Raw genomic sequence first — 25767 nt, forward strand, 5'->3', positions numbered from 1 at the left:
ATACGCCAGACACAGAACAAATACCACGTGATCCCGTTTATATGCGGAATCTAAAATAGTCAAGCTGGCAGGAGGAGGAAGTAGGTGGTGACCATCCGGGCAGCAGGGTGGGGAATCTGGGAGGGAGGTGGTGGCCAAACGGAACGCTGTTTCGCTGATGCACGACGAACAAGCCACGCCATACGGGATACTTAAAAAATTCGTTGAGAGTAATCTTATGTTAAATGTTCGTATTTTAAAAAAAAGGAGGCTGGGAGGAAACTTCTACAGGCGATGGATGAGTTCAGGGCATTGTATATGGTGACGTTTTCACGGGTGTATACTAACCTCCAAACTCACTAGGATGGACACGTTAAACATATACGGCTTTTTTGTACGTCAATCACATCTTCAGATAAACAGACATATATAAACATATATTCATACAAAAGCAAAAAAGAAACAGCCCATCAGAAGGAGAGTTTGATGAATGGCAGATTGTAGCTCAGATGAAGAGCTCGCTCTCCATGGGAAAGGCTTCAAGGCGAGTGAGAACTTAAGACTTTAAAGCCTGGAGAACGAGGAGAGGAGCAAACAGGGAAACACCACCTGCGGGACACGGTGGAAATCAAAGGAGTCCTGCCTGCGGCGGCAAAGGGCGGCCAGCGGTGGGAGCAGAGGCCCCGCTGGCTCTGGCACGAACAGCCCCAGCTCACAAACCCAGGGCCCGAGCAGGGCTCAGCCTGCCCCAGCCGCCTCTACCCCCAGGTACCAAGAGATGACGGCATCTTTGACTCTCTACAGATTTTACTAGGTTTTCCCAAATCTCAGTCATTCATATGCAACCGTCGCCATTTTTGCCAGGTTCTTATATAGCTTGTACTATTATTATTTACTTCCTAGTTTTAAAATTTGACTTCCGTTTTAAGTATTTTAAAAGGAAACTTTGCACGGCCATTAACAGAAAACCGATGGTACTTGATTTAAAAGTGTCGCTTGTTATAAAAGGAAGTAACTGGAAAACTACAGAACTCAAATTGAAGGGTCTTCTTCAGAACGACAGGCTTCCATTCTTTAAAGGGACCCAGAGGGACATGAAGCTGAGTGCGCTGTGTGCCCGGAACTGGGTCGTGGGGCGGGGAAGGTGGTGGCTTGAAGGAGGACCCTGGGATAACTGTAAATACGGACATACAGATAACAGCATTGTATCGACATTAAATTTCCCAATTCTGATAACTGCACTATGGTTAAGAGAATAATCTCCTTACTCTTAGGAGATGAGAGTTGAAGTATCTAAGTGTGAAAAGCACTTACTGCAACTTACTCTCAAATGGCTAACCCAGAAAGTACATATATTAATCATACACATAGTGAGAGACGTGAAGCAAACGAGACAAAAAGTCAATAATGGCTGAATGTGTGTGAAAGCTTTATGGGTATTTATTGTAATCTACAATTTTTCTTAGGTTGAAAATTTACGAAATAAAAACTATTACAAAAGACATACATCCGCAGGCCATTAATTACGGCCCTGTGACCATGGCAAGCATGTGGGAGCCGCTTAGTAAACTTTTGCTGTCGGATGAACTATTGTAATAAAAACGTGTGTCCCCGTGTCCCTAAAATCATCTCAAATAGCACCAGTGGCCCGCACGCCACACTGGGGAACCCACCGTGTCCAAGGACAGGGGACATGTGCAAAGCACCAAGCGGGTCCGTCGCAGGCCAGAAGGCATTTCGATGCCCACACTTCCCACCGAAGACAGACAGGAAGTGCATGGGACGCCTGCCCCGGAGCCACTGGGATGGCGGGTGACAGCGGAGGGAAGATGACATTCACAGTGCAGCAGGGGTCTGGAGAAGGGACGTTTCTGTTCTTTTTTTCTTGCTAACACCAACCCGAGTAGTGGCAAAAGACAACCAGACGGGAAGAACAGCATGCTACTTTGAGGGGCGGGGGGACAGGGGCATGGACAATGCCAGAAAACACTCCTGCCCACACATCTTCCCCAACGTCAGCCTTACGGCCTGAAGAGAAGCATGAGTGCTGAGTCGAAGTGAAATAGTATCGTTTGTAAAATTCTCAACGTGAGTTTTCTTCATATTCCTGTCTAATAGCAGAAACTCAATTTTGTCATTTCTTACTGAGTAGCAATCAGGACTATTTGAAATCGGTTGGAAAAGTTGTTGCTCTTTAACAGAAAAGCAGAACCAACTCGCATCAAAATAAGTTCTCTTCTGCTTAAGTGGCAAAGATCAGAAATGACCTAAAATGCCCATCGGTAAGATTCGGCGCAGTAGATCAAGGTACATCTACGTTCCAGCTTGCTGAGCGATCGTTACGAAGAGGCAGTAATATACCAGACTTACATTCATTTTCAAGACAGAATGGAAAACATATTTAAAGAGGTGGAATAGTGTTTACAGAACATTACCATCTGAGCGTAAGTTTACAAATGCTTGCATGCAGGTAAGTATCTATGGGAGGAGACGCAAGAAACTTAAGAAACAGAAGTGAGAGGACTTTGTACTGTTTACTTTTTATTTCTTTTGAATTTTGTACCACGTGCATGCATCGCCTACTTTTCAATACTAACATTTTAAAAGAGAAAATAAACCAGTATCAGAAAAATCTGTGCTTTTAAAAAATATACGAACTGTCTTCAAAACCTTAACACAAGTTACTGTTCTAATCTTGTTCACCTATTAAGATAACTGTAAGAAAATAAAAAGTCTTTCCGCTGTAGACACTAGTGATTCATCCAACAACTCTGAAAGTCCCTAGAAAGTTTACATGTATTTGTGTGCGAGGGAGGGCTCAAAGGTCCCGAGGACACGTCTTTAAGGCAGGAGAAGGGCTCAGTGGCTACGGACAGGTATCTGAGGCCACATGCACAGGACAGGTATGGAGGGCTCCACAAGGATGACTTCCAACCTCCTGTCCCTCTGTTACCTGGAATGTGGCCACTGAGTAGGACTTCCAAGTGGCCCCATGTCATCCATTTGGTAGGACAAGACACTAAACGTCAACAGAGTAAGCCAAAGAGCCCCTGGCCAGACGTGAGGCCTCACTTACACTGTGTCCAAAGAGACTTAGGAGTTCTCGTCACCTAAGGAGATGCCTTGAGAGAAAGGAAAAAAAGGTTTCTTTTTAAAGTCGTGGAAAGATAAAACATAAGCACAGAGACAGACGACGTGAAGACACACGAGGAAGGATGGCCATGTAATGAGGGAGGCAGAGACGGAAGGGATGCACCCATGAGCCGAGGAACACCGAAGACTGCTGGCAAACGCCAGAAGCTAGAAGAATCCAGAAAGGATTCTCCCCTACGTCTTTCGGAGGAAGCTTGGCCTGGCTGACCCCCTGATCGCACACCTCTAGCCCCCCGAACAGCGACAGCGAGACCTGGTCTTTTGTTTGAAGCCATCAGTTGGTGGTACTTTGTTATACAGCAGCCCAAGGCAACTAGTACACTGATGAGAAAGTCCTTTTAAGTCTCCACTAACCCATTCCCTGAACAGACAATGAAAAAGAAAAAGTGTGCAACATTAAGTCATCAGAGAAATGCGAACTAAGACAGTCACAACGAACACGCCACACCTACTGGAAAGGCTGACATCGGAGGCTGATGACACCCAAGGTGAGTGACGGTGCGGGGCGAACAGGGTCCCCACACATTGCTGGTGGCTGGATACAGGGGTACAGCCACGTTGCCAGTTCTTATGAAATTAAACATACATCTACCCCATGGCCCAGCAATTCCACTCCTAGGTATTTACAAGAGAAATAAAAACACATGCCCACAAAAGGACATGTACCTACTGTCGTATAACAGACCAAGGTGGAAACCCAAAAGTCTGTCATCAGGAGAATGGACTGTGTGGTGTGGCGCAGCCAGACAATGATTGTCTGCTTGGCAACAGTAAGGAACAACCTGCGGGCTCACGCAACGATCTGGGTGAACCTCAAAGCATTCCACTAAGCAAAAGAAGGTAGTCGCAACAAAATATATACTGCACGATTCCTTTCTTCTTAAAAAAAAATGAACGTGTGTTAAAGATTTTATTTAAGCCACTATTAAAGATGGAACCAGTTAAAAGAACAATCCAAACAGCCATGTTTTTAGATCAGAAATGTTGAAATGGATGTATGAATCGAAGCAAAACTGGATTCCTGTACATTGGAGAAGGGAAGAACCTCCACTGTTAATAATTTATTTGCATGTCTATAAAAACTATTTTGAATTATTTTTTGAGGTATAACTGAGATGATTCAATTTCTCGAGATGCTTCAGTATCTGTGTGTATTATGAAATGATCACAACGAGTCTACATGATTCCATTTACATTGACTGTAAGAACATACAAAACTATGGTGACGGGAGTCAGAGCCACGGAGGGCTAGGGGAGTGCCCGAAATGAGCTGAAGTGATGGAAACATTTATCCCTTGTTTTGGGGGCTAGATACGTGGGTGTGCACAATTGCCAAAACTCAGTAACGTGAACACTTAAGATGCTACGCTTCAATTAAAAGATGGACAGCCCAATACACTAACCGAATCAGGCAAGAGCCATCAACGGACACTAAAACATTTAGGTAAAGTCGTTGGGGGCAGGATATTTGCTTAATCCCCAAGCATTACGCCTCAAGGAGAAAGCCTGCCGGCTCCATGGCACCCACCACCTCACCCACTGTGCCTTCTAACATGACGCAACACAAAACAGTGCCACCTATGAAATAGCCGCGCCAAAAACATAGGACTTGGATCTGATCAAGTCTCTAGACCCAAGTTTCAGGATACTTGGAAAATGTAGGGAACAGAAGAGTGACACCATGAGGAAACAACCAGACAAGTCCGGAAGGCAGGCTGTTGTAGAACACAAGAGACAAAAAGAGATAGGAAGACTGTTCTAGATGAAAAGAAACTAGTGACGCATAAAAACCAAACGTAATACGTAACCTTAATTAAATCCTGGTTTTAAAAATGGCCGTAAAAGCATTCTTAGAACAATCAGGAAAATTGAAATGTTGGAAACACAAATTAGATATTATTAGAATTATTATTAACTTTTAGGGTGTGATAACGGTATCAGCATCTAAGAGAATGTCCTTGTTCTTAGGAGACACGTGCTAAAGTGCTTACAGGTGAGGTATCATGAACTTCGCGACGTACTTTCACGGCTGAGAAAAAAACTTTATTTACACAGACAAATGTATAAGTTAAAAAATGACAGAATTTTAGCAACTGTTGAATCTGGCTACAGAATATATGGGTATTCGTTGCACTATTCATTCAAATTTTCTGTATATTCAAAATGTTTTTATAATAATAGTAAAAAACAACTAGAACATAGTAAAATTAAAAGGGGCCTAACGGCAATGTGGTCCCCAGAACAGGTTCCTGAAACAGAAAAACGACATTAGTGGGGAAACTGGAGAAACACGAAGTCGGCAGCACGGGTGCCATTGCCGAACCCGTGTTAGCCCCGGGAACTGTACCACGGCTAAGATGGTCACGCTCGGGGAAGCTGCGCGGAGGGAGCCCCTATGCTATCTCTGTGAATGTCCTGTAAATTTAAAGTCATTCCAAATTAACAAGCTTTTAAAAAGGGGGCACCCTATGTAAAAGCCGAAAGTTTTAAATCGCATTTTAACATGCATGTCACTGAACAACTTCCGAGTCCAAGGCCCATGACGACGACCTTCCACAAATCTCTAGTTTGGCACAACATGAAAAGTTTCCCCAGGACCACGTGTTGACAGAAGGGATGCCACATCTGTCCCCACTGTCTGGCCATCGGTGCTGCGGGCTTGGTCCTCGGAGGACGGGAAGTTGCCCTCTGGGCGGCAGCCACCTTGTGCTCCTGGCTCAGCGGAGCCCTCCTTAGTTCAGCAAAGACACCGCCTGCGCACGTGCTGGAAGAGGAGGAACACAGCGGCGTCACTCTCTGTCCCTTCCCTGGTCCACAGAGCGCCCGGCCTGACCCGCGTCCCCAGCTGCACCCACCTTTGCAGGCAGACTTAAATTAACCAACCAAGTCGTAGCATCAGCAGACATCTGTGCAAGCCTCGTCGAGTCTCGAAGACTTCCATTCATACTATCTGGTTTAATCCTGGCAACAGCCCTCATTTTATAGAGGACGACTACGGGACTCCTGGCGCCACCTTCACTGAGTCGCAAACACCTCACCTGCGGGTCCCAGCGCCTCTCCCTCCAGGCGCCCAAATACCTGCTTCCTCCAAGGCCAGCTCTTCATTCGGCCTTGGCGACTTCACCCCGGCCTCACACCAACCAGTCAGTCCTCTCCTCTGAATTTCCACAGTCCTTACACTGTGACAGTCAGAGCAGGTGAGGGATGTAAAAACACTTTGGCCTTTTGCCAAATGGGGGGCTGTTGATGGAAGGGTGTGGTTGAGGTCCAAGCAAAAATCTGATGTTTTGAAAGCAACGTCCGTTTGATAAGATTCGCGTACTACTGGGACTGCGTGCTGGTCAAGAGCAGAGTGTGAAGGAAGTCACAGGGCTGGAGTGCGGTGTCGGCTCCGCCAGGTACCCCTGTGTGACCCTGGGCAGGTTAATCACCCTCGGAGCCTTAGGTGACTCCAGTGGAAAAAGGGGAAAGTCATGGTAGCTGGCTCACAGGGCTGTGTGAGGACTGGCGGAAACTATCTCAAGGCCTGGCCCGGAATGAGAACCCGATACGTGGTAACCGTTATCATCATACAGACGGTCCCCACTTTAGGATGGTTCGACTTATGATTTTTCGACCTCATGATGGTGTGAAAGCATCCAGCAGAAACCAGCAAGGTCAGCTAAGACGTTCAGTAGGTTAGGTGTATTTCTGACTTAGGACATTTTCTGCTTATGACACGTTTATCGAGACAACCCCATCGTGAGCTGAGAAGCAGCTGTACCTTGTACAGGCATGCTTCATATTTTCACTTTTGCTTTTTAAAAAAGCTTTCTCTGACTATTAGTCCTGGAATTGGGGGCTGAGAGGGCCCTCAGAAACCATAGAGGGACATTTTAGGGGGGAGCAAAGTTCTCGAAATTTCCCCCAAAAGCTGTCTGTGAGATGAGGACCTTCAGAGTTAGACACATTATCTGAGTCTCCAGGTGGGTGGGAGTCACTGAACCATGTTTGTTCCATGCCTTGCCACCATTTTTATAAATGTGCATCCCTTATACCACAAACACAGCAATATATATCCTGCGGAAGCGCGTCTGAATAAAAAAACAGACTGAAGCTTTAAAATGGCATTCGGTATCATGAAGAATGTCTCTTTCATGAAGAACAAAGAGGGACAAAGGCTCGCTTCCCTAACAGCTGGGCTTCAAGCCCCCATCTCAGAAGAGAACTTGAGTGAGCTCAGAGGACTCCGGGCAGCCTTCATCTAGGCTGTGAGCCTGAATGGCTAGAGATGCAGTCAGCAAAATGCCTGCCCGGCCACCTTCCACCTCGAGCCAGAGTGCAGCCCCAGCTCTCAACCACTGCCGTGGCAGACCAGCCGAAGCAGGTCTGCCCTTGTGCCTTGGTGAGTTTGGGGGCAGCTTGGAGGCCTCTGGCCTCACCTCTCGCAGCCATACAGAAGGCAAGGCAGCATCAAGGAAGATGAGAACTGGCTCGGTCAGCACTGGGAAGGCGGAGAGATGGCCTCGCTTCCTGGGCAGGCTCCGTGCCAGGGCGCGGTACCAACCAGTCAGTACCTTGAATAAGGCAGATCGGACTTGGCCTCCTGCCAGGCAGCGGAAGGGCTGCGCCTCCCTGGGCCACGCAGAAACAAGGCACCCACTTCCGAACCACCTCAGGGATGCACAGGCGCAGATTAGATGACATTCGACCTCGTAGAAAATACTCCCTCTGCCAACCTCTGCACCCCTCCAAACGGTCAAGGAGAGAGCATTAGCAGTGTCAATGTCCCATTAACACCTGCTTGACCCTTATTAATCCCCTCTTAACCAAGAGAGAGGAGTCTTAGGCAGGGATTTAGTAACTGTGTGTGTGTGTGTGTGTGTGTGTGTGTGTGTGTGTGTGTGTGTGTGTTGTGGTTACCTTCTATTTTATAGCAATTGACAATGATGTCCATTTATGGTAGAAATATATTCCCCTTTTTAAGTACATTTCCAGCTTTAAAAAAGAGGAGGAGGGAGGAAAAGACTATAAAATAATAGATTTCTACATGGTAAAAACATAATATACTTTCCTACCTGTTGCTACAGCTTCTTGATACCGCCAATAGCCTAGAACTGTGCTGCCCATTACAGTAGCCACTAGCCATGTGTGACAACTGTGTAATTACTGTGCGATGACGGTCATGTAAACTAATTTAAATTAAATTAAAAATTTCGTTTTTCTCAGTGGTATTATCCACATTTCAAATGCTCAGTAGCCACAGATGGCTCTCAGCTACCGTACAGGACAAGAAGAGAATATTTCCATCATTTCAGGAAGTTCTACTGGACAGCACTAGTCTAGAATGCAACTCTCAGCTCACCTGGCTACTCACCTGGTGGTGGTGCTAAAAGGCCTGGTTTCTCTCCAAGAAGTGGACGCTTGCCAGGCTTTGGAGGGGTGCATCCCAAAGGAGCGGTCCTCTTGGAAGGGGCTGCTAGAAGCGGGGGAGGGGGAAACAGACTTTTGGGGTTGACCGGTCCTGCAGAGAACAAAACCCAACACATAAACAGGAAGACACACGATGAACCCTGCCCCAGCTGCTCTCCCCACAGGGGTGAGCAGAGAGCACCGGCACCTGCCACACGCACCAGGCCCGCCCTCAGCTCCTCAAAGCTTTCCCAGGTTCTCTCTGGACCCAGACTCTGCCTCGGCGGTCACCCTAGGGTCAGCAAGCTGGCGTCTGCAGGCCAGATCCAGCCTGCAGTTTCTTTTGGTATAAGCTGCCAGCTAAGAATGGTTTTCGCATTTTCAAATGGCTACATTTTTAAATGGTTATACAAGTATGCACATAACAGCCTTGAATTTGCTTCTTGGTCCACAAAGCATAAAATATTTGGCCCTTTAAGAAGAAGTTTGCAAATCCTCGGTCTAGTCCATGACTGTCTGGATGTCCTGGTCCTCCACCCCCACGTTCTCACAACTGGGGTCTGTTCCAAACACTCTGTCTTGACACTTGCAACACATTTTCTCAAGCATCCGAGGCGGTGAGGTTCCCGGACAGGTCGGAAAGGCAGAGCCACAGCAGACCGAGGCGCTCTGTTCCAGGGGATGTGACACTCGCCCACCCAGAGCACTGGCCCGCAGTGGCCTAGCACCCTGTCCCCTCTGGCTCGGGCAGACAGTCTGCCTGGCATGGGCCTCACCCTGCCCAGCGGGACACTTCCTCAGTCCTGGCCAAGGCCCTGAAGCGAGCGCCCGGCCCTCTTTGAAGTTCTGAAAAAGTTTTGTTTTTAAGTTAATGGCAAAGGTGAGAAAAAATTCAGAGCTAAAAAATTTCTTCCTGGGCCCTTGTCCCCTTTATTCACACCCTTCTCACAGGTGGGTGAACGGGGAAAGGGCCAGGCTGCGGCACGGGGGGAGTGGGTGTAGGGAGCAGTGCGGGGGGGACGAGGGTGGCGAGGAACAGAGTTGAGGCGGCAAAGCTCAGGCCACGGCGGGCAGAGAAGCCGCGGCGGCCCGCACACTCATCCCGCGAGTCAGCGGGTCACAGGGCAGCGGGGCACAAATGCTCGCCCTTTGGCTATGCGGCTTCCCTACGCTACCCCGCGCCGGCAGCCGTGTCCGCGGACAGCTACCAGGGCGTGGGCGCGGCCCCTCCCTGTGGGTCCGCACGAGTCTCCCTGGACACTGTGCCCACAGCGAAGTCCTCCCGCTACCAGCACCCCGCTCGCCGACAAGGCCGAAGCCGCACGAACACACCCCAGCTCCCGATTTTATTTAGGGCCTAGGGAAAAAGCGGCCCCCCACAAAGAGGCGCGAACAACTTCCTCTGTAACTGGTAGACGCCGAACGCCTGTCACCCGGCTCCTCTCTGCAACCACGCCCAGCACGCGAGGGCAGGAGGGGAGACGAGAGCGCGTAGAAACGAGGGCGCCGTGATTGGGGGTCGGGGCTGTACGCTGGGGCCTAAAGCCTTCACCCTCAGGGGCAGGGAAGGCTCAGACGGCAGGACCTGCAGAGGTGCAGGGGATGTGGGGCCGAACGCCAGGCCTAGCTGGGAGTCCGGCCCCCAGGGCTCGGGTCGCCAAGCCCCCCCACCACTGCACCCACTCGATCAGCAGCGTCCCGTGAGGCCTGAAGCTAGTCAGCCCTGGGGTTTCCAGCGAGGAAAGCTGATGGAGCCTCCTCCTTGTTTTCAGCTGACCGAGCTGAGTTCCACATCACGGACGACAGAGGAAGTCCACAGTAACGCAACCCCACGCCAGGCCCAGCCCAGAGACCATTTAGCACCAACTACGCAGAAAGGAAACCTGACAAACACTCCCGAGTTCCTAGCGCTTCTCATGACAACGTGGTTTAAGTCGGCCCATCGGTGGCCACAAACCTTGGGAGAAGAGCCAAGAGAGTGGCAGCCACTGAACCCCAAAGTCTCTCTCCTGGTCTTCTGAAGTCTAGACATTCATCAGACACGTGTAACAGACACTGCCACTCCCTAAACCGTCCCGCTTTCCCGGGGGATGGAAGAGCCGCCGGCACGTCCCGCTCCTGGAGGGGCATGCTGACCTGGGTGCGGAAGGAGTCCTCCCGGCCTATCCCCTAACAAGGGGGACTTGGCAGGAGCGGGGGGAGGAGGGCTCAGGAAGGCCCTCTTTCCGGGAGTTGGAAGAAGTGGAGGTGGCTTGCCCACGATGGAGGTGTTCCTGCCTTGAAGTGACGAATGATCACTGCTACTCAAAGGACTTGGTGTCTCAAGGCCTGGAAAAGTGGAGAAAACAAATGGTCAGCAGAAGCCTGCTGCCGGGCTGCAAGCTGCACGGAGAAGGACAGACGCAATTTCAGGAAGACCTCGACTTTCTCTGCCATGGAGATTTCTATGATCACAAACAGGATGGCAGCTAGACTTGCTGTGGTGATCACTTCACAGTCTACACAGACATCAAGTCGTCATGTTGTACACCTGTCACTAACATAATGTTTTATGTCCGTTCCAGCGCAAAGAAAAAAGAAACAGAACTGCTGTTTTAAGTTTCTGGGCTCCCTCCTCCACTGCGCACATAAAAGTGTACAAAAATGAAGCATTTTATGAGGTGAACAATTTCTTTAAAGCTTCACCACTGTCCCATTAACGTCAGCTACTTGTTCCTCTACGGGACAAGTGATTATTATTTTTTCTTAACTACTTAAAACAAGCAAAGTGAAAAGTTACTGCTTTAAGGACCTTGCTTGTGACTGGAATGCCTGTTAAAATCTCCAAGATTAGAAACTGCTTCTTCCAGGTTACCAGACACTTAAAAATGTAATCTTACAAGAGTCTCGATGAACAGAAAACGGCAACTCAGAAACAGAAAAATAAACTGACAGGACACCTGGCCTATCTCTACGTGTCCATCTATACAGAGAAACCATCCTATTTACATAGTAAAAGTCTGGTTCAAAAGGAAATTTAGTTTTGGAAGTAGCATTTGAGTCTACGAAGGTTAAACATTAAGATAGTGTATCCCCATCTGGACCATATACAACTCAGCTACCTTTGTATTACAGAGGGACGTTCTCTCGACCAAAAATTCCTACTTTTCTTTCGTATCATCCATGGATTTGCAGAAAAGGGTTTTCTGGGGTTCGAAATGGGGAAGGCAAGGGACAGTGCCGAATACCTTCCAGCTTCCCTTTCCTGGTCTTCAGGTAGTCGATGAGCAAGTCCAACTCACTCCTGTGCAAATGTTTTCCCTCATTCAACAGGAAGAGGAGGTGCCGAACGCCCACGGGGACAGTGTAGCTGGTGAGGCACTCCCGGGCCAGGAAGTCATCTACCAGCTCTCCAGCCCTCAGAGAAATGCCAGCATGTTCCTGCTGCTCCCGTTTAGCAAAAAGTCTCCTATACGCCTTAGCCACCAGCACCAGGGCATCCTCCAGGGGCATGTGACGATGTACTAGGGACAAGAAAGAGTCCGCTTTACATCAAGTGGGTTCCCTGATTTCATTTAAAAACACATTTACAAAAAAGAGGAAAAAATATCAGAAAGTAACACAGTTACTCCAACTACATGTTGTTTAAATGGTCTCCGCTTTCTGTACAGATGTTATTGGCTGTCCATGGAAGAGACTCGGACCCACACTGGCAAGCGCCCTGCCAGATTTCAAAATCAAACATGAATTCTGTTTCAAAATCATAACATGTGGCAGTTTGGTTTACCGTTTCCACACAAACCTACAAATCCCCATCTCACAATCGGGCAGCTTATGTTAAGCTGAGGGGGAGGGGGAGAGAGAGAGAGAGAAGGGTAGGGGAGGGGAGGGGAGGGGGAGAAAGAGGTGGCATGTGTGTCATTGGGAATTCTTATGGCTAAACAAACGCAGCCTTAAAAAAAATGCAACTTCAACCATCGCTGGCTACTCAAAGTTAAAAAAAAAAAAAAAAATCTAAAAGTGAAGGTGTTTTATTTCGTTCTAGAAATCAGGGTGTAGAACTTGAGATGAGTGTGATTTGCAGAAGAAACCGCCAGAAGCTGAGCATGGCAGCCTCCGGAGAGTAGAGCAGGGGCGAGGAAAGACTGAAGCGGAGCCGCTGCTCTCCACTGGGAGCCTCTTAGTGTTGACCTTTGAACTGCGTGTATGCGACGTTCTGATGAAAGGCAGGCCGACTGGCAGTGCTGGGCTCCCAGGCTGTCACTGTGGCACAGAGAGTGACCCACATCCTCTACGTGGCTCTGCAGCCTTGGGCTCAGGCCTGTGGGATCTTAAACGTGTTAAAAGCCTTTCCAGCTCAGGTTGGGTGTGCTCCGGGCCCTCAATATCACGTATTAAATAAATTCTAGACACCGAGAGCAGCTTTCACATAACTTAAAGGCTGTAGTCAATGCATTGGTGTCTTTTGCTCTCTCCTAGGTTACCTACTGAGAATAAGACTTAATAAAAGTTTAATTTTAGATGGGTGGCCATATATCACCAGCTGCCAAACAAATTCAGGACCCAAGGGCAGCACTATAGGGCTATGACAGAGGTTACAGTATTTGGCTAAATACTTAAACTGTTTATTAAGGTTACATTTAGGAAGAAATATAAATATATATTTGTCTTCGGATGTTGAAATTTCATTGTTTGCCTATTTTAAATGTTTGTCTTGGCATAGAAGCAGCTCCACACACTTCTGAATAACGGCTGCATGCAAGGTACGAAATAAACTCTTGGCTATAAAGCACTATGAAAAGGAATTAGCTAACATTAACTTTGCTAAAATACTTGTAGCTTATAGCATAAAAAAAAAATGTTCTTTTTACTTATGATCTGAATTAAATAATTAAATGGATGAAAAATGAAATATGTCCCTATTAATACTATTCTGGACATGAAAAAGAAACCATCCTCCGGATTTGTAATACGTTATAGAGTATATGCTTTCTTGAAGCAGTGCTTTTTTACAAAGTATTTTAGTATTCGATAAATTATTCAGTCTACTTACTTTAGTGATAATTTCCGAAATGACCTTGCAAAGAAGTTAACACCAGTAACCAGATGTGCTTAGTCCTCTCCACAGCCAGTTGAAATTATACTGTTCCCTACTCCAGGAGACTGGGATTTGTTAATTTTTGATAGTGTACGTTTCCTTTTACATTTTCAGAACTTACATATGACGTACATGTGGTTTAGTCTTATTATTTATTTAAAATAAATTAGGCATTTTCTGTGTTTAGAAAAACCATAGTTTCATACTCTTCAGAACAGTACTGAGCAAGAGCTGGCCAGGTGGGTGTTGGTGGCTACAAAGAGCCTAAGCTAATGCAATGGTCAGAATGTAAGCTGTCCTGGCATCCCCAACTGATGAGAAGCGAGTGGTCGTCACCACTGTCTTTTCGGATGCAACATTATAGCTGGGTTAGAGAACATCAATCCTACACTGACTTCTCTCCAGGCTCCAGAAGCCATAGGCAGGATACAAATCCGGCTACTAGTGCTCCACAGGGTCTCTGCCCAAGGGAGAGGTCTCCTGACCTAGCAGTGAAAACCCCGCACTGCTAAGGAGACGCAAGCTGGGATGGACCATCCAGGGCCGACTGGAGAAGCCTGTCTGGCTGCTGCTCACCTGGGCAGAGAAAGGAAGCAGGGTTGGCCTGACATCTCGTACAGTGCCTGGCACAGAGGAAGAACTAAGTTATTTCTAGATGGAACAGAGATGGTACCAAGAACTTCTGCAAGATGAGAGGACTAGAAAAGCCACGCGTGTCTGTTGTGACTCTGGGTGAGCTGTGAAGCTGGCCATCCACAGGGCAGCCCCTCTCTTAAAGCAGCAGCTCCGACCAAGAGGGAGAATGTGAGGGTGGCCTGGGAAGTGTGCATTTGCCTACGTCTGTGTATTTTAGGGAAGAAAAAAAAGAGTTCATTTTGGTGTAGTCTCGTGAGCCCAAGAATAACGAGATGTTAGAGACATTCTAGAAAAGGCAAAGTTGGCAAGAAGGTTGTCTGTGAGACTTCAGGGGATGATGAACACAGAATCTTTTAGGCTTAACACTAAGAGCAGAATAAATGGTGGTGAGATCTGGTCAAAAGTTCTGCATAAGAAAACTGAATTGGTTACGTAATATTTTGGACAAGATGTTTTGGATTAAGTCAGAGATGATAAAGACGATTTAAGTTTCAATTGTCTAATACACAGAGAGTTCTCTGTGACACCCATTCCAACAAGGAAGTCACTTTCTGCAATTAGACCCAGTTTAGTAACTGACAAATGAAACCTTCAAAGCGTAGCAGCATACTAAGAAAAAACATTACATTTTTAAAGCAGGATCTATTTTAAGTGGTAGTTCGAGACTGAGCTAAACTTACTTTTCACGGACTCATGAAGCGTAATTACGGTGCAAGAAGAAAGTCTTACATTAGACTGTTCGACAAGGACACAAAACGGGGAGCCGTCGTCCTTAACTTCCTGCAGGGCGCGAGTGAGGCCCGACTCAGAGGTGAGGTGAATCATTTCCACCACGAGGCCGTGATCTTGCAACCGATGGCCTATGACTGTTGCGTATTCCCTTAAACACACGCGCACATGAGAAAAAGGCAGGTTACTTTCAATCAAACACAAGAAAAAAAAAATCTGTCATCAAGCAGCTGTTCCATAGATATTTGATGCATCACAAATTTAAGTAAGTGGTTAGATACTATATTTTTTACGGTATTTAGAGAAGTGGAAGATGTTACATTTTTTTAAAAAAAATCATATGTGCCTACAACCGATTTTCATTCTTAGACTTGCTAAAGACACTCACGGGTATGTCACGTGTCTGGCGGGATCGGTTATGAGAAGTAGAGGCAACTCTGACCAAAAGGAAACACACCTTCCTGGAAACGCAGTGTTCTCACATGGTTGAGTACGCATACCATTTTATCAAGAAAGCAGAGCACGTCAGAGACATGTGTTTGTGTGTCATGATACACTGGGTAAGTATTATGGTGTGGCCAGCATTTTTCAAAATGGAATCACTCAAGTGTTACTTGATGAAGTCATTTCAATTTAAAGCCCATGAAAGAAACATTAAGATTGTTTTAAAGAACCGACGAGACCATCATCTTCGGAAAAGTGAGAGAATGCTCACTTACAATTAGCTCTGGCGGCAGACCGATACTTGTTGAGGCTAAAACCACTGGGACAATCCTTGGTACAGAGTAAAGGGATGACACTGGAGTTAACTGTCTCAGTCAGCATCGCTCATCACACAGCTAACATTGGATCTAAACCAGAGTCATCTCGGCTACTTCCTCAGCCTTGGTCCTCAGGTTCTCGAGAATCAGTCTGAGACCTCTCCTTTGGGTTTCTGATCCCGGTCTTGCCCAGTCCTTGCTCAGACACCTGCAGAGGCCTCCTGCCACAGCTTCTATCCTTGACTTCTAGGCCCACTTCAGCCCATCCTACAGCTCAGCCTCTGAGTCATCGTGTTAAAAGTACTGCTTTCAAAAATGCCACGGTAACTGCTCAGCATCCTCAACTCTTACTCTAGTTTTCGAAGTCCTGGCAAGATGTGGCTCCAACTACCTTAACAGGTTTTATAACGTCCTGAGTTTCATGCACCCCATTCTCTTCCCAAACGTAATTTCCTGTAATCTTGGGACAACCAGCTCTCTGTACACTCTTCCCAGTTGTGCCTTCCCTGCTGTTCTGTTCGCGAGACTCAGCGGTCCTCGCCTCAAAGGCCCAGCCAAACGACATCGTCCCCTGACACGTCTATGATTCACCTGCTTGGACCCCACATGGTGTCCACTCTTCCCTGTGTGCGTACCCCGCGTAGAGCGGGGACGGCTCTGCCGGCTCCGTCTCCATCTGCTGTTTACGCTCATGTTTTATGTTACTCGACTGCCTGTGGTACAGACAGGAACTGTTACTCATCTCTGTGGCCCTCGCCGTGCCCAGTTTAGAGCTTTACATGTAACAGGTGCACTTTAAATGTGTACCTGTAAATTAAAAATTAACATGATGGCAGGAAAATGCTTCTCTGGCAATTTTGGAGAGGATAGATCATTTCAGAAAATAAATTCAAGAGGAAAACAAGAAAAACAAGACATGGTTCATATTTAGAGTGACAATCCATGAGTTAAAATTATCACAAAAATAATTCACACTGGAGGAGACATGATCTGAAAATTAATTACTGTTTTAGAGTATAAGAGAATGAATCGGGAGACTGATTTATCACTACGAATCTTTCCAACAGCAAAGTGACAACAGAGCGAGCAGCACGGCAGAGTTAAAGGGTTTCCCGTGGCAGCACGTGGCAGAGGAGGTCCCAGCCTGCACCCACCAAAGGTCCTAACCCACGGCGGAATGCCAGAGCATGGAACACCACGCAGAGGCTGGGGAGCACCTGAGGGGCGGCTTCTGCGCATCTCTCCAGATGAAGGGAGACAAAAGCAGCAATCTCCAGCGCTCCTCGCATCACGATAAAATGCACTCAGATTAATACCCGTCACCTGGCTCTGCAGACGGGAAAGTGGCAAGAATAACAGGGTGGTGTGAGCCAGCTGGCAGCTGGAGTCGGTCGCGATTCTAAAAGAAGTACGAATGCTACCCGTCAGGTGTGATGCTCGCTAGGAGTGTTGAGGAAGCGAATCTAGTCGATGATGAGTGCAGTTTCTCTGGCTGGTTGGTGCAGAGCGTTGCACCAACACTGCTAAATGTCGAGGAAAAACAGAGCCACTGTGCAGGCCGAGTTGTTACTACCTCTGGGTTCCAAGTCGGTTTAAATTATCACACGATCACAGTAACCCAGAGCACGTCAGTTGTCCTTCCATTGTTAACGGGACATTCCGTAACAATCTGACGTGAGGGGCTGGCCTCTCCCGCCCTCCCATGCCGTGGCTGACCCCTTCCTTCCAGTATGCTGTCTCGCAAGGCCCAACCCATGTACCCTCAAAATGAGGCAGAGCTACAATTTTGCTTTCACAAACTCTAAAAGTAAGGATGCTATCTACAAATGAATTAGATTTCAGTATAGGAGATACCACAGGATAAAAAGTCTGTCATTTTGAGATGGCAAATTTTCACCTAAAGTGAGAACACCTACGCTGCCTTACTGCTGAGCTGTTTTGCACATGCTGGTCTCCTGCTCAGTTCTTAGTGCTCATCTGTCTGGGTCCTCAGTGTCACTCAGAACCGAACCCAGAGTAAGTATGCATGACCCCAAGTGACCACTGTCCACACGGCAGGCTCTGCCAAGCACTATGAAACCCGACCTCACCCGGAGACACAGTCATCACCACATACTAACCCCCCTGGCTGCCCTCAGTGCCAGCCATGGTGTGCAAGTCCAGAGCACCGCACAGACCCACGAGACAAGCTGACCCAGCCTGGAGGGCAGGAGCTCGTAGAAGACCCGGCCGCAGCTGCACTGAAGTGCCCACGTGAGTGAGGCAGGTGGGAAAGAGGGGACGGGCATCTGACACTGAAGAAGAAACCAGTGTGGACAGAGACTGAGAGGAATTCGACAGGCGGTTAAGAAACGGGAGGAACATTTTAGGCTGGGCGCGGGCAGCTGGGAGGCACACTGCGCCAGACGGTCAGCGCCCGAGGCAGCGGCTTGTCGGCTATGCCCGCTACCATATCCCCAGAGCCTCGGACAGAGCCTGGCGCAGGCCACCCAACCCTGAAAATAGCTTTGGTTGTTTTATGATTATAAAACTGATGCTCACTGCGGAAAACTCAAGCAACACAGAAACGCTGAACGTGACAGTAACCTTCAGAAACCTCCCGCCCCAGGACGGCACTGCCGCCAGCCCGGGAGACCCGACAGTATAATTCTTGTAACCTCTGACGCAGTGCTCTAACTCAGCATTTCTAGACTCTCAGCTCTCAGGGACTTCCACACCTAAGGCTGAATGCCTGTTCCATGAGTACGCGCTCCCATGTGACACGCTGAAGAAATAAAGCTACCTCTGTTCCTTGTTGACAGAAACAATAATGCAATCTGAAGGCCGCTCTCGATCACGCTCTTTCTGAACCATCTGATAAAAGTGCTGGAAAAGCCCCTCTTTCCAAATGTCCCAGCTGCTGGCATCATCTGAAAAACATGAGTATTATCATGCTCTTGCAACGCCCAAAGCAGTCATTGGAGGTGTTCAGAGTTTCTTGCAAAAATGTAAATGAAAGACAACACGCCCACAAGGAACAGACAATGAAGATTAAGCAGACTCTCAACTGGACCCTTACCTAACGGAGGGTGCTGGTACCGGGCACGGTGATCGTCACTCCCTTTTGAATAATCAGCCACATTCCGCCATAATTCATCAATGCTGTTGGATGCATGAAAATATAAGAGTTGGTACAGACAGTTTCCCTCTCACTGTGCCCCAAAAGCTGAAAAATAAATATCAGATCACCTAGCACAGCACGCAGCTCTGGACTTCCAGAAGCGAAGCCCCTGCCAGAGTCCGGGCCGGCCCTGACCTACGCGTGATCGCGGGCTCACCCGAGCAGGCTGTGTCTTTGTCTGCGTCTCTGCCACTGGCTCCAGAGGCCATTCTTTAAGCCGCCCGCCTTCTCTAACCCTTGCTTCACTGTGTTCTTGCTGGCTTCCCCTCTGCCTTTGCATTTTTCCTTTTAATGATGTGGTATGGAAACGCGCTGCCACCACCCTCAGCAGTCAGAGGGATCGGGAGGTGCCCCAGAAGCTGGTAGCTGGCCATGAAAGGCCATACATATGATGTTGAAATTGCAGCTGCCTAGGCTGGGATCTGAGCTCCGTCATTTACTAACTGGGTAAGCTGGGCAAATTATCATCTTGATGCCTCAGTTTCCTCACCTGTAAAATGGAGATACTAGGAGATCCTACCTCTAAGTGTTGCTACGAGGACTGAATGAGTTAATGCAGGTGCCTGACGCAGAGCAGGCCCTCAACAGATGTGAGCCATTGTTATCCATCTTTGTCTTTAGGTTCCTCTCAGACCCGGGCTGAGGAAATCTCTCCTTCAGAGGCATCTGAGGCTCGTTCTCAGGAAATGTTACCTGAGAGAAGATAACCCCCACTATCAGTCACCCCTGAATCCCGTGCTTCTCAGTGCTTCCGCAGCTGAGGAAAGCCTTGTTCCATTTTGAATTATTAATCTAATCTGACACAAATCTCATCTTTAATGTGACACGCTGAAGGCGAGAGGCCCTGTCCTAACAGAAAGATCAATTCAAACACAGTTCAAGGAAAACTGCTTTTACTGAAACTACAGAGGCACACCCAAGGCGAGAATCTTGAACCGCCATGCTGATTTACATATGTAATTGCTTAGAACACCACCGTTGATCGTTGATCGTGGAAGAGTAAACGAAACGAGATAACCTTCAAAACTGTTTCCTTTGGAATACACTTTGGAATGCAACACAATGGTCAAAACCAGGAGGACAAATAGTCCTCCAAGATATACAGTCAAGTGAAAGAAGTTAAGTTCCAGAACAACACACCAGCGTCAGCCATTTAAGTCAAAAATGAGGAGGGGTTCGGGGATGGAAAAGCTTTGAAAAGGGATTTTTCACTTTTTATTATCAGACACTTTTATATCCATTTAGTCATTCTTTGGGTAAAAAAATAAAGAACTTTTTTTTTTTAAGAGACATGCTCAGCTCTGGAGTACTGATTCGTCTCCTAAAATAAATTTGCATTTTTGAGCATATACTGATGGTTAGATGGTAGCACAAAAAAGGTGTGGAGGTATGGAAGAAAGGGGGACCCACAGAGCGGGTCACCCACGTGGGGCTTACTGAAAACCCCGCGAAGAAAAGGCCCGAGTGGCTGAGTCCCTTCGGTCCGCAGGTCTGTTTTAGTTACTCGAGTCCAAATGACTACAGAAAGGTGAACGTTAAAGCGGAAGGGCTTAATACGATCGAGTTGACCTGAGGGACTCCCCAAAAAGCAAATATTAATAACATCAAATCTAACAAACACATAAGTCTGCACAGTAAGACCACATCTAAATTACTACTAAAGCTTTTAGCAAATTGAGCCACGACAATAAAATTTTACCTTCGCATGTCTTCCCCCTCCTTTAAGTAGCCCTCTTGGGGAGAATAAGAAGTCGACAGAAAAGGTTTATATGGCTTACTGCTAAAAAACCAACAAAGACAAAATTACACTTAAGAAGAAATTACTTCCCGTGGTCCATACATTGGTTTCCACAGTTCTGGTACCCACTAAGGCGATTAAATCTTCAGTTAAACTGGGGTTTTTAAAACGCGAACAATGGCTTTTCTCAGAATTTTTTCCAGAACCTCTCCTCTATTTTGTAATGCCTATTTCTATTTTTGTCTAGTTGTCTGCTTGACTGTTTCTGCAGAGTTGACAATGGAAGGCACGGCTCTGTTACAAGAAAGACCGGTACAAACTCATGACAGAAGGGGCTTCAAACTAATGAACCTGATTTGCCCAAATGAACTAAACCTATAAGTTTGTAAAGCTGAGAGTATGTGGTAATTATTTTTTAATTACTGTTTTCTAAAGCTTCTCTTTGCTAGACGCTGCACTAACATCGCCATAAATTTCTGTGGATTATCTGCCACCTTTACCGTATCTGACATAAACTCCACAATGCATCTTATGAAACAAACTCCTAAACGATGCGTGTGCATCGATGCCGAGGGTGAAGCGTCCACGATGAAGACCACTGTGAATGTTTCCATGCCACGTGCATCTGACACAGCGGACACCACCCTCCTCGCTGAAGAGTCGTGTGGTTAACATACGACGTAGATCTACATCTAAGACAAAAACAAAGGGCAAAACCTAAGAAAACGCCTGCTCCAAACTGTTAGCTGAAAGAAACAGGGGCGAAACACGTAAAGTGTGTGGATTTGGACTGAGAGGGTTAAAGAGTTATTAGAAAGCTCTCCATTCCCAAAACGGGTAAGGAGCACAGATGCTGACTCGACCCTCTTCGCGACGATCCCAGCCAAGTTTGAAGGCCACGAGAAGGAATAAGCAGATGGCTCAATGTGAGCGAGTCAAAAGGAAGTTGCATTTGCCTTCCTCGGCTTCCTAGCAACTAGACCAACTGATGCCAAGAAAGCCAGCCGGCTCTAAGGAGAAACGCTGCAGGATATTGGAACCCAGCAGCCGGGCAGAGGAGAAAAGGCCTCCAGACACCCCCACCTGGCCAAATGAACCCCGTGCCTACCGGCACCCACACTTCCCGCCTCACTGGGGCCTCCGCTCCCGTGCAGTTCCAGCTCCGGCCTACCTGGCCATGCTAACGTCAACCACCTGACTACTCAGAACTCTTTTCAGGATGACCCTTCAAATGTCAGTGGCCTCAGATGTGCAGTCTAGCCCAGCAGGCAAAGAATAACTTCCCCCTTCTCCACTGGAGGGCAGGCCCCACGCGCTCTTTCTGCACGCCCGCCAGCTGGACAAAGGGCCTGTGAGCAAACACCGCGGCCCGGCCGAGAAAGGTGGGCACGTATCCGGGCTCAGGGCTCAGAGGCCGAGAAGCACCCCTCCTTAACAACAACCGCTAAGTAACTTGGAGGCCGGGGATTCCCAAACCAGCTGCGTGGAGGAATTACACTCAGGCACAAGTCGTCTTTGTGGAAGTCACGATACTACACACATGAACTAGATCCCCCAGCAGGTGCAAGTGGCCGCAGGAAGGCTCGGACGCTGTTAAACGCTGCAAGGTCACCCTGAGCCCTGGCAATGCCACTGCATTTTGCCATATTCTCTGTGGTCTCCCTGTAACGAGTGGCACCCATGAAAACTTCAGTTCTCCTACTCACTTAGTGGGTAGCAGGTCAACCACGGTCAAACAGAAAACAGAACTTATAATTACAAATATATCTTGGGAAATTAGGATAGTTTTCCAGTAGTTCAATGAAGGCGTTTTCGATGTATTATATTTGAGCCTTATAACAACCGTGAAGCTGGGTAATATCAACCTCCACACAGTTTAAAAACATGAGGAAACAGGCTCAGATCACATGACTTGCCACACTGCTAGCCTGTGAAGCTCAATTTCAAATCCAAGTGTGTCTGACTCTAAAACCCAGGCTCTTTTCAATACCTCTCAGCTCAAAACTCTGAGTTTAACGCAGGAAGTCTGTAAGTAAAAAAAAATTAGGAAAAGCGATGCAAATACAAGTAAAAGAGATGAAGATATTAAGTCATCCTAAATTTTTATGGAAAGTAAATTAACATAGGCATAAAAAATTCTCACTTGATAACATAAAGAGCATGAGGGGGTGCTCCAGAGTGAAACAGCTGCCTGCCCACGCCTCTCCTGGCCGTGTGACAGCAGGCGAAGTGCCTTCCGCCACACAGCTGGGCGGACCACCCAAGTAAGAGCGATCCACAGCTGAAGCCTCAAGACCCACGCGGAGGAACCGGGACTCTCCGCGCGCTGGAGGGAACGTAAAACGGTACAATCACCTCAGAAAACAGTTTGGCAGTTTCCGAAAAAAGTAAAACACACATAACCTAGCCAGTCCACTCCTAGATATTTACCCAACTAAAATGACAGCGCGAGTCCACACAGACTGAACAAGCGTGTTCACAGAAGCGACACCTGTAACAGCCCCAAACTGGAAATGACCACCAGCAGGTGAATGGGAAACGAAGTGTGGCGTGTCCGTGCATCTCGGCCTGCTCAGGCTGTCCTGACAAACCCGCAGAGTGGGTGGCTTAAACAACAGGAGGCGACTTTCTCAAGAGTTCTGGAGGCGGGAAGCCTGGGATCAGGATGTCAACACGGTGACATTCGGGGAGAGCTCTTTCTGGCTTGCAGACGGCCACCTCCTTGCTATGTCCTCACATGGCTTTTCCTCTTATAAGGCCACCAATCCTACCGGGTTAGGATCCCAGCCTTGTGATCTCACTTAATCTTTATTACCTCTTAAAAGTCCTGTCTCTAAATACAGTCGTGCTGGGGGCGGGGGAGGGAAGCCCGACTCAGTCCGCAGCACCGGATAAGGGAACGGTACAAGGGAATGTCACTCAGCGACAAAGTAAGGCCGTGGTCCCCAACCTTTCTGGCACCAGGAACAGGTTTCGTGGGGGGATTCAAGCACATTACATTATTGTGCACTTTATTTCTATTATTATTACACTGTAATGTATAATGAAGTAATTATACGACCCACCATGATGCAGAAACAAGGGGAGCCCTGAGCTCGTTTTCCTGCAACTAGCCGATCCCATCCGGGGGTGATGGGAGGCGGAGACACCTGACGTGTGTGGCTTAAGTCCAGTCTACTCCTAATCTCGTTGTGGTTACTGTCACTGCTGAAATCCCTGCTTCACAAAGACAGGCTGTTGGAAATGGAAGCAGGCTTTTCAGTGCTTTTGTGGCAATCAGAATATTCTGCCTTGACTTTAATCCAGAATGTATGGAGATCTGAAGTTGTCTCAAACAGACTTTTAAGGCCACTGTCACTTGCAATCTCAAGCAGCTGATCCTCTTCCGGCACGGACGAAGTCGATTCACCTGGCTTATTCACAAATGGGTCATGGATTCATTCCTCCCCAGTTCGGAGGGCGTTTGTGGTTGGGAAGTCATACTCTGACTCTTGTAAAAGCTGAGAACGGTGACCGTGCACCAGTTGGGAGAAAGAAGGCCCTGGCTCAGTCACTTCCAAATCTCCGCTAATGTTTGAAACATGTCGAAAATCCCAGTGTTCACTCGTCGCCCCCATAATCCCAGTTTGGCTTTGAATGCAGCCACTTTATCTGCCGACTTGAACACAGTTGCTGTTCTCCCCTCAAGTGACAGATTGAGTTGGTTAAGCGGGATGAATATGTCACACAAGTAAGCAAGTTTTGTGACCCATTCTGTGTCACTGAAACGTGCTGCCAGTGGTGACTATTTTTCTAAAAGAACTCTCTGGGACAGCCCTCTGGCCAGTGACCCGCCTGCAGAAAGCCGTCTTGCCTCTGTGTATGAGAAGACGGTGTGCTCTGTGTCCATGTCCTCACAGAGCCGCACAAACAGAAGGCATGTCCTTTGATGCAGCTGATCATTTTAATCGCATCCTGCAAAACGTTAAGTTCAAGTGACATTTTCCGGCTAGCCAGCATTTCTCTATGATGACACAGTGCGTAGACTCATATTCAGAAGCGACCTCTTTGGCCCAAGGAAACTCTGGGAGGTGATAGCTGCGTTCATTACCTTGTTCTGGTCTGACAGCCATACGTCAAAACTCAAATTGTACCTTTTAAATATATGCAGTGTATTATTATATATCAATATTCCACATCAATAGTTATACACTGATAAAGCTAAAAAAGATCCAAACCGCTTTCCTGCTTTTTCCTCCTCTTTAATAGGTTTCAATCTGTTTCAAGTTTTGGAGTTGCTCAGAAATCATGTAGATGCTGAAGACTACACGGAGAGAACCTCACTCATCTACAGAGTCTTTACACTTTCCTCAAATTTCAAATTAAATGTACATGTCACTCTCAAAGCCTCCAGGAATGCTAGAACGATTATTTTTAACTTTTACTGTTGTATCTCAATTACCTCAACTTATTAGACAGCTGATCTATTAAGTTCTCAGGATAGGACCCACTGGGGATAAATTTTAAAATTAAAAAGATTTTTAAGAGTCTACTCTTAGAAGCTCCATCATAATTTCAAATTTCACTGAAAACAATTTGAATTTTAACACTCCTCTGGAGAAATTTCAATCAAGCTTCCAGAAATAGGAAGAGAGTAGTAACATGGCACTGTCAAAGGGACACAAACCAAAACAAGTCATATGTTCCTTCCGTGAAACTCTAAAGAGCAGAGGTCAACACACGGCTAAACACCGAGTTACTATACGATTCAGCAAAGACACCCGACTTTTTTGAAAACCTATGCTTTTTTGAAAACACACGTACACACACACACACACACACACACACACACACACACACACACACGGACCCCACGAATATTTAGAGCAGCTATATTCATAAACATCAGAAACTGGAAGCAACCGAGATGCCCTTCACTGGTAAATGGGTAAACAATTGTGGTACATCTGTACCGTGGATGTTATTAAGCGATAAACAGAAATGAGGTCTCAAACCACAAAAAGACATGGATGAATCTTAAACGCATATTGCTAAGTGAAAGAAGCCAGTCCAAAACAGCTATATACTGCATGACTCCAAACGTACGACACTCTGGAAAAGACAAAACTAGGAAGATGGAGAAAAGATCAGTGGTCGCCAGAGG

General features: G+C 47.2%; 1 protein-coding gene across 1 annotated transcript in view; it reads right to left on the bottom strand.

Annotated features, from left to right (window-relative positions):
- Window positions 1–5207: 5207 nt before the first annotated feature.
- The window catches only part of LOC107195447 (nuclear receptor coactivator 5-like), a 25277-nt gene continuing 4717 nt past the window's right edge, over window positions 5208–25767 (bottom strand). Inside the window, exons 3-9 of the mRNA XM_025044624.1 lie at window positions 18785–18867; window positions 18509–18635; window positions 14917–15116; window positions 11751–12026; window positions 10660–10851; window positions 8489–8635; window positions 5208–5896 (exon numbers count right to left, since the gene is read on the bottom strand). Of these exons, the coding sequence (XP_024900392.1) occupies window positions 5865–5896; window positions 8489–8635; window positions 10660–10851; window positions 11751–12026; window positions 14917–15116; window positions 18509–18635; window positions 18785–18867 (1057 nt within the window). The 3' untranslated portion in view covers window positions 5208–5864. The remainder of the gene's footprint in view (window positions 5897–8488; window positions 8636–10659; window positions 10852–11750; window positions 12027–14916; window positions 15117–18508; window positions 18636–18784; window positions 18868–25767) is intronic.

The sequence above is a fragment of the Pteropus alecto genome, unplaced genomic scaffold, assembly GCF_000325575.1.
Source record: "Pteropus alecto unplaced genomic scaffold, ASM32557v1 scaffold123, whole genome shotgun sequence".
In the NCBI taxonomy this organism is placed as follows: Eukaryota; Metazoa; Chordata; class Mammalia; order Chiroptera; family Pteropodidae; genus Pteropus; species Pteropus alecto.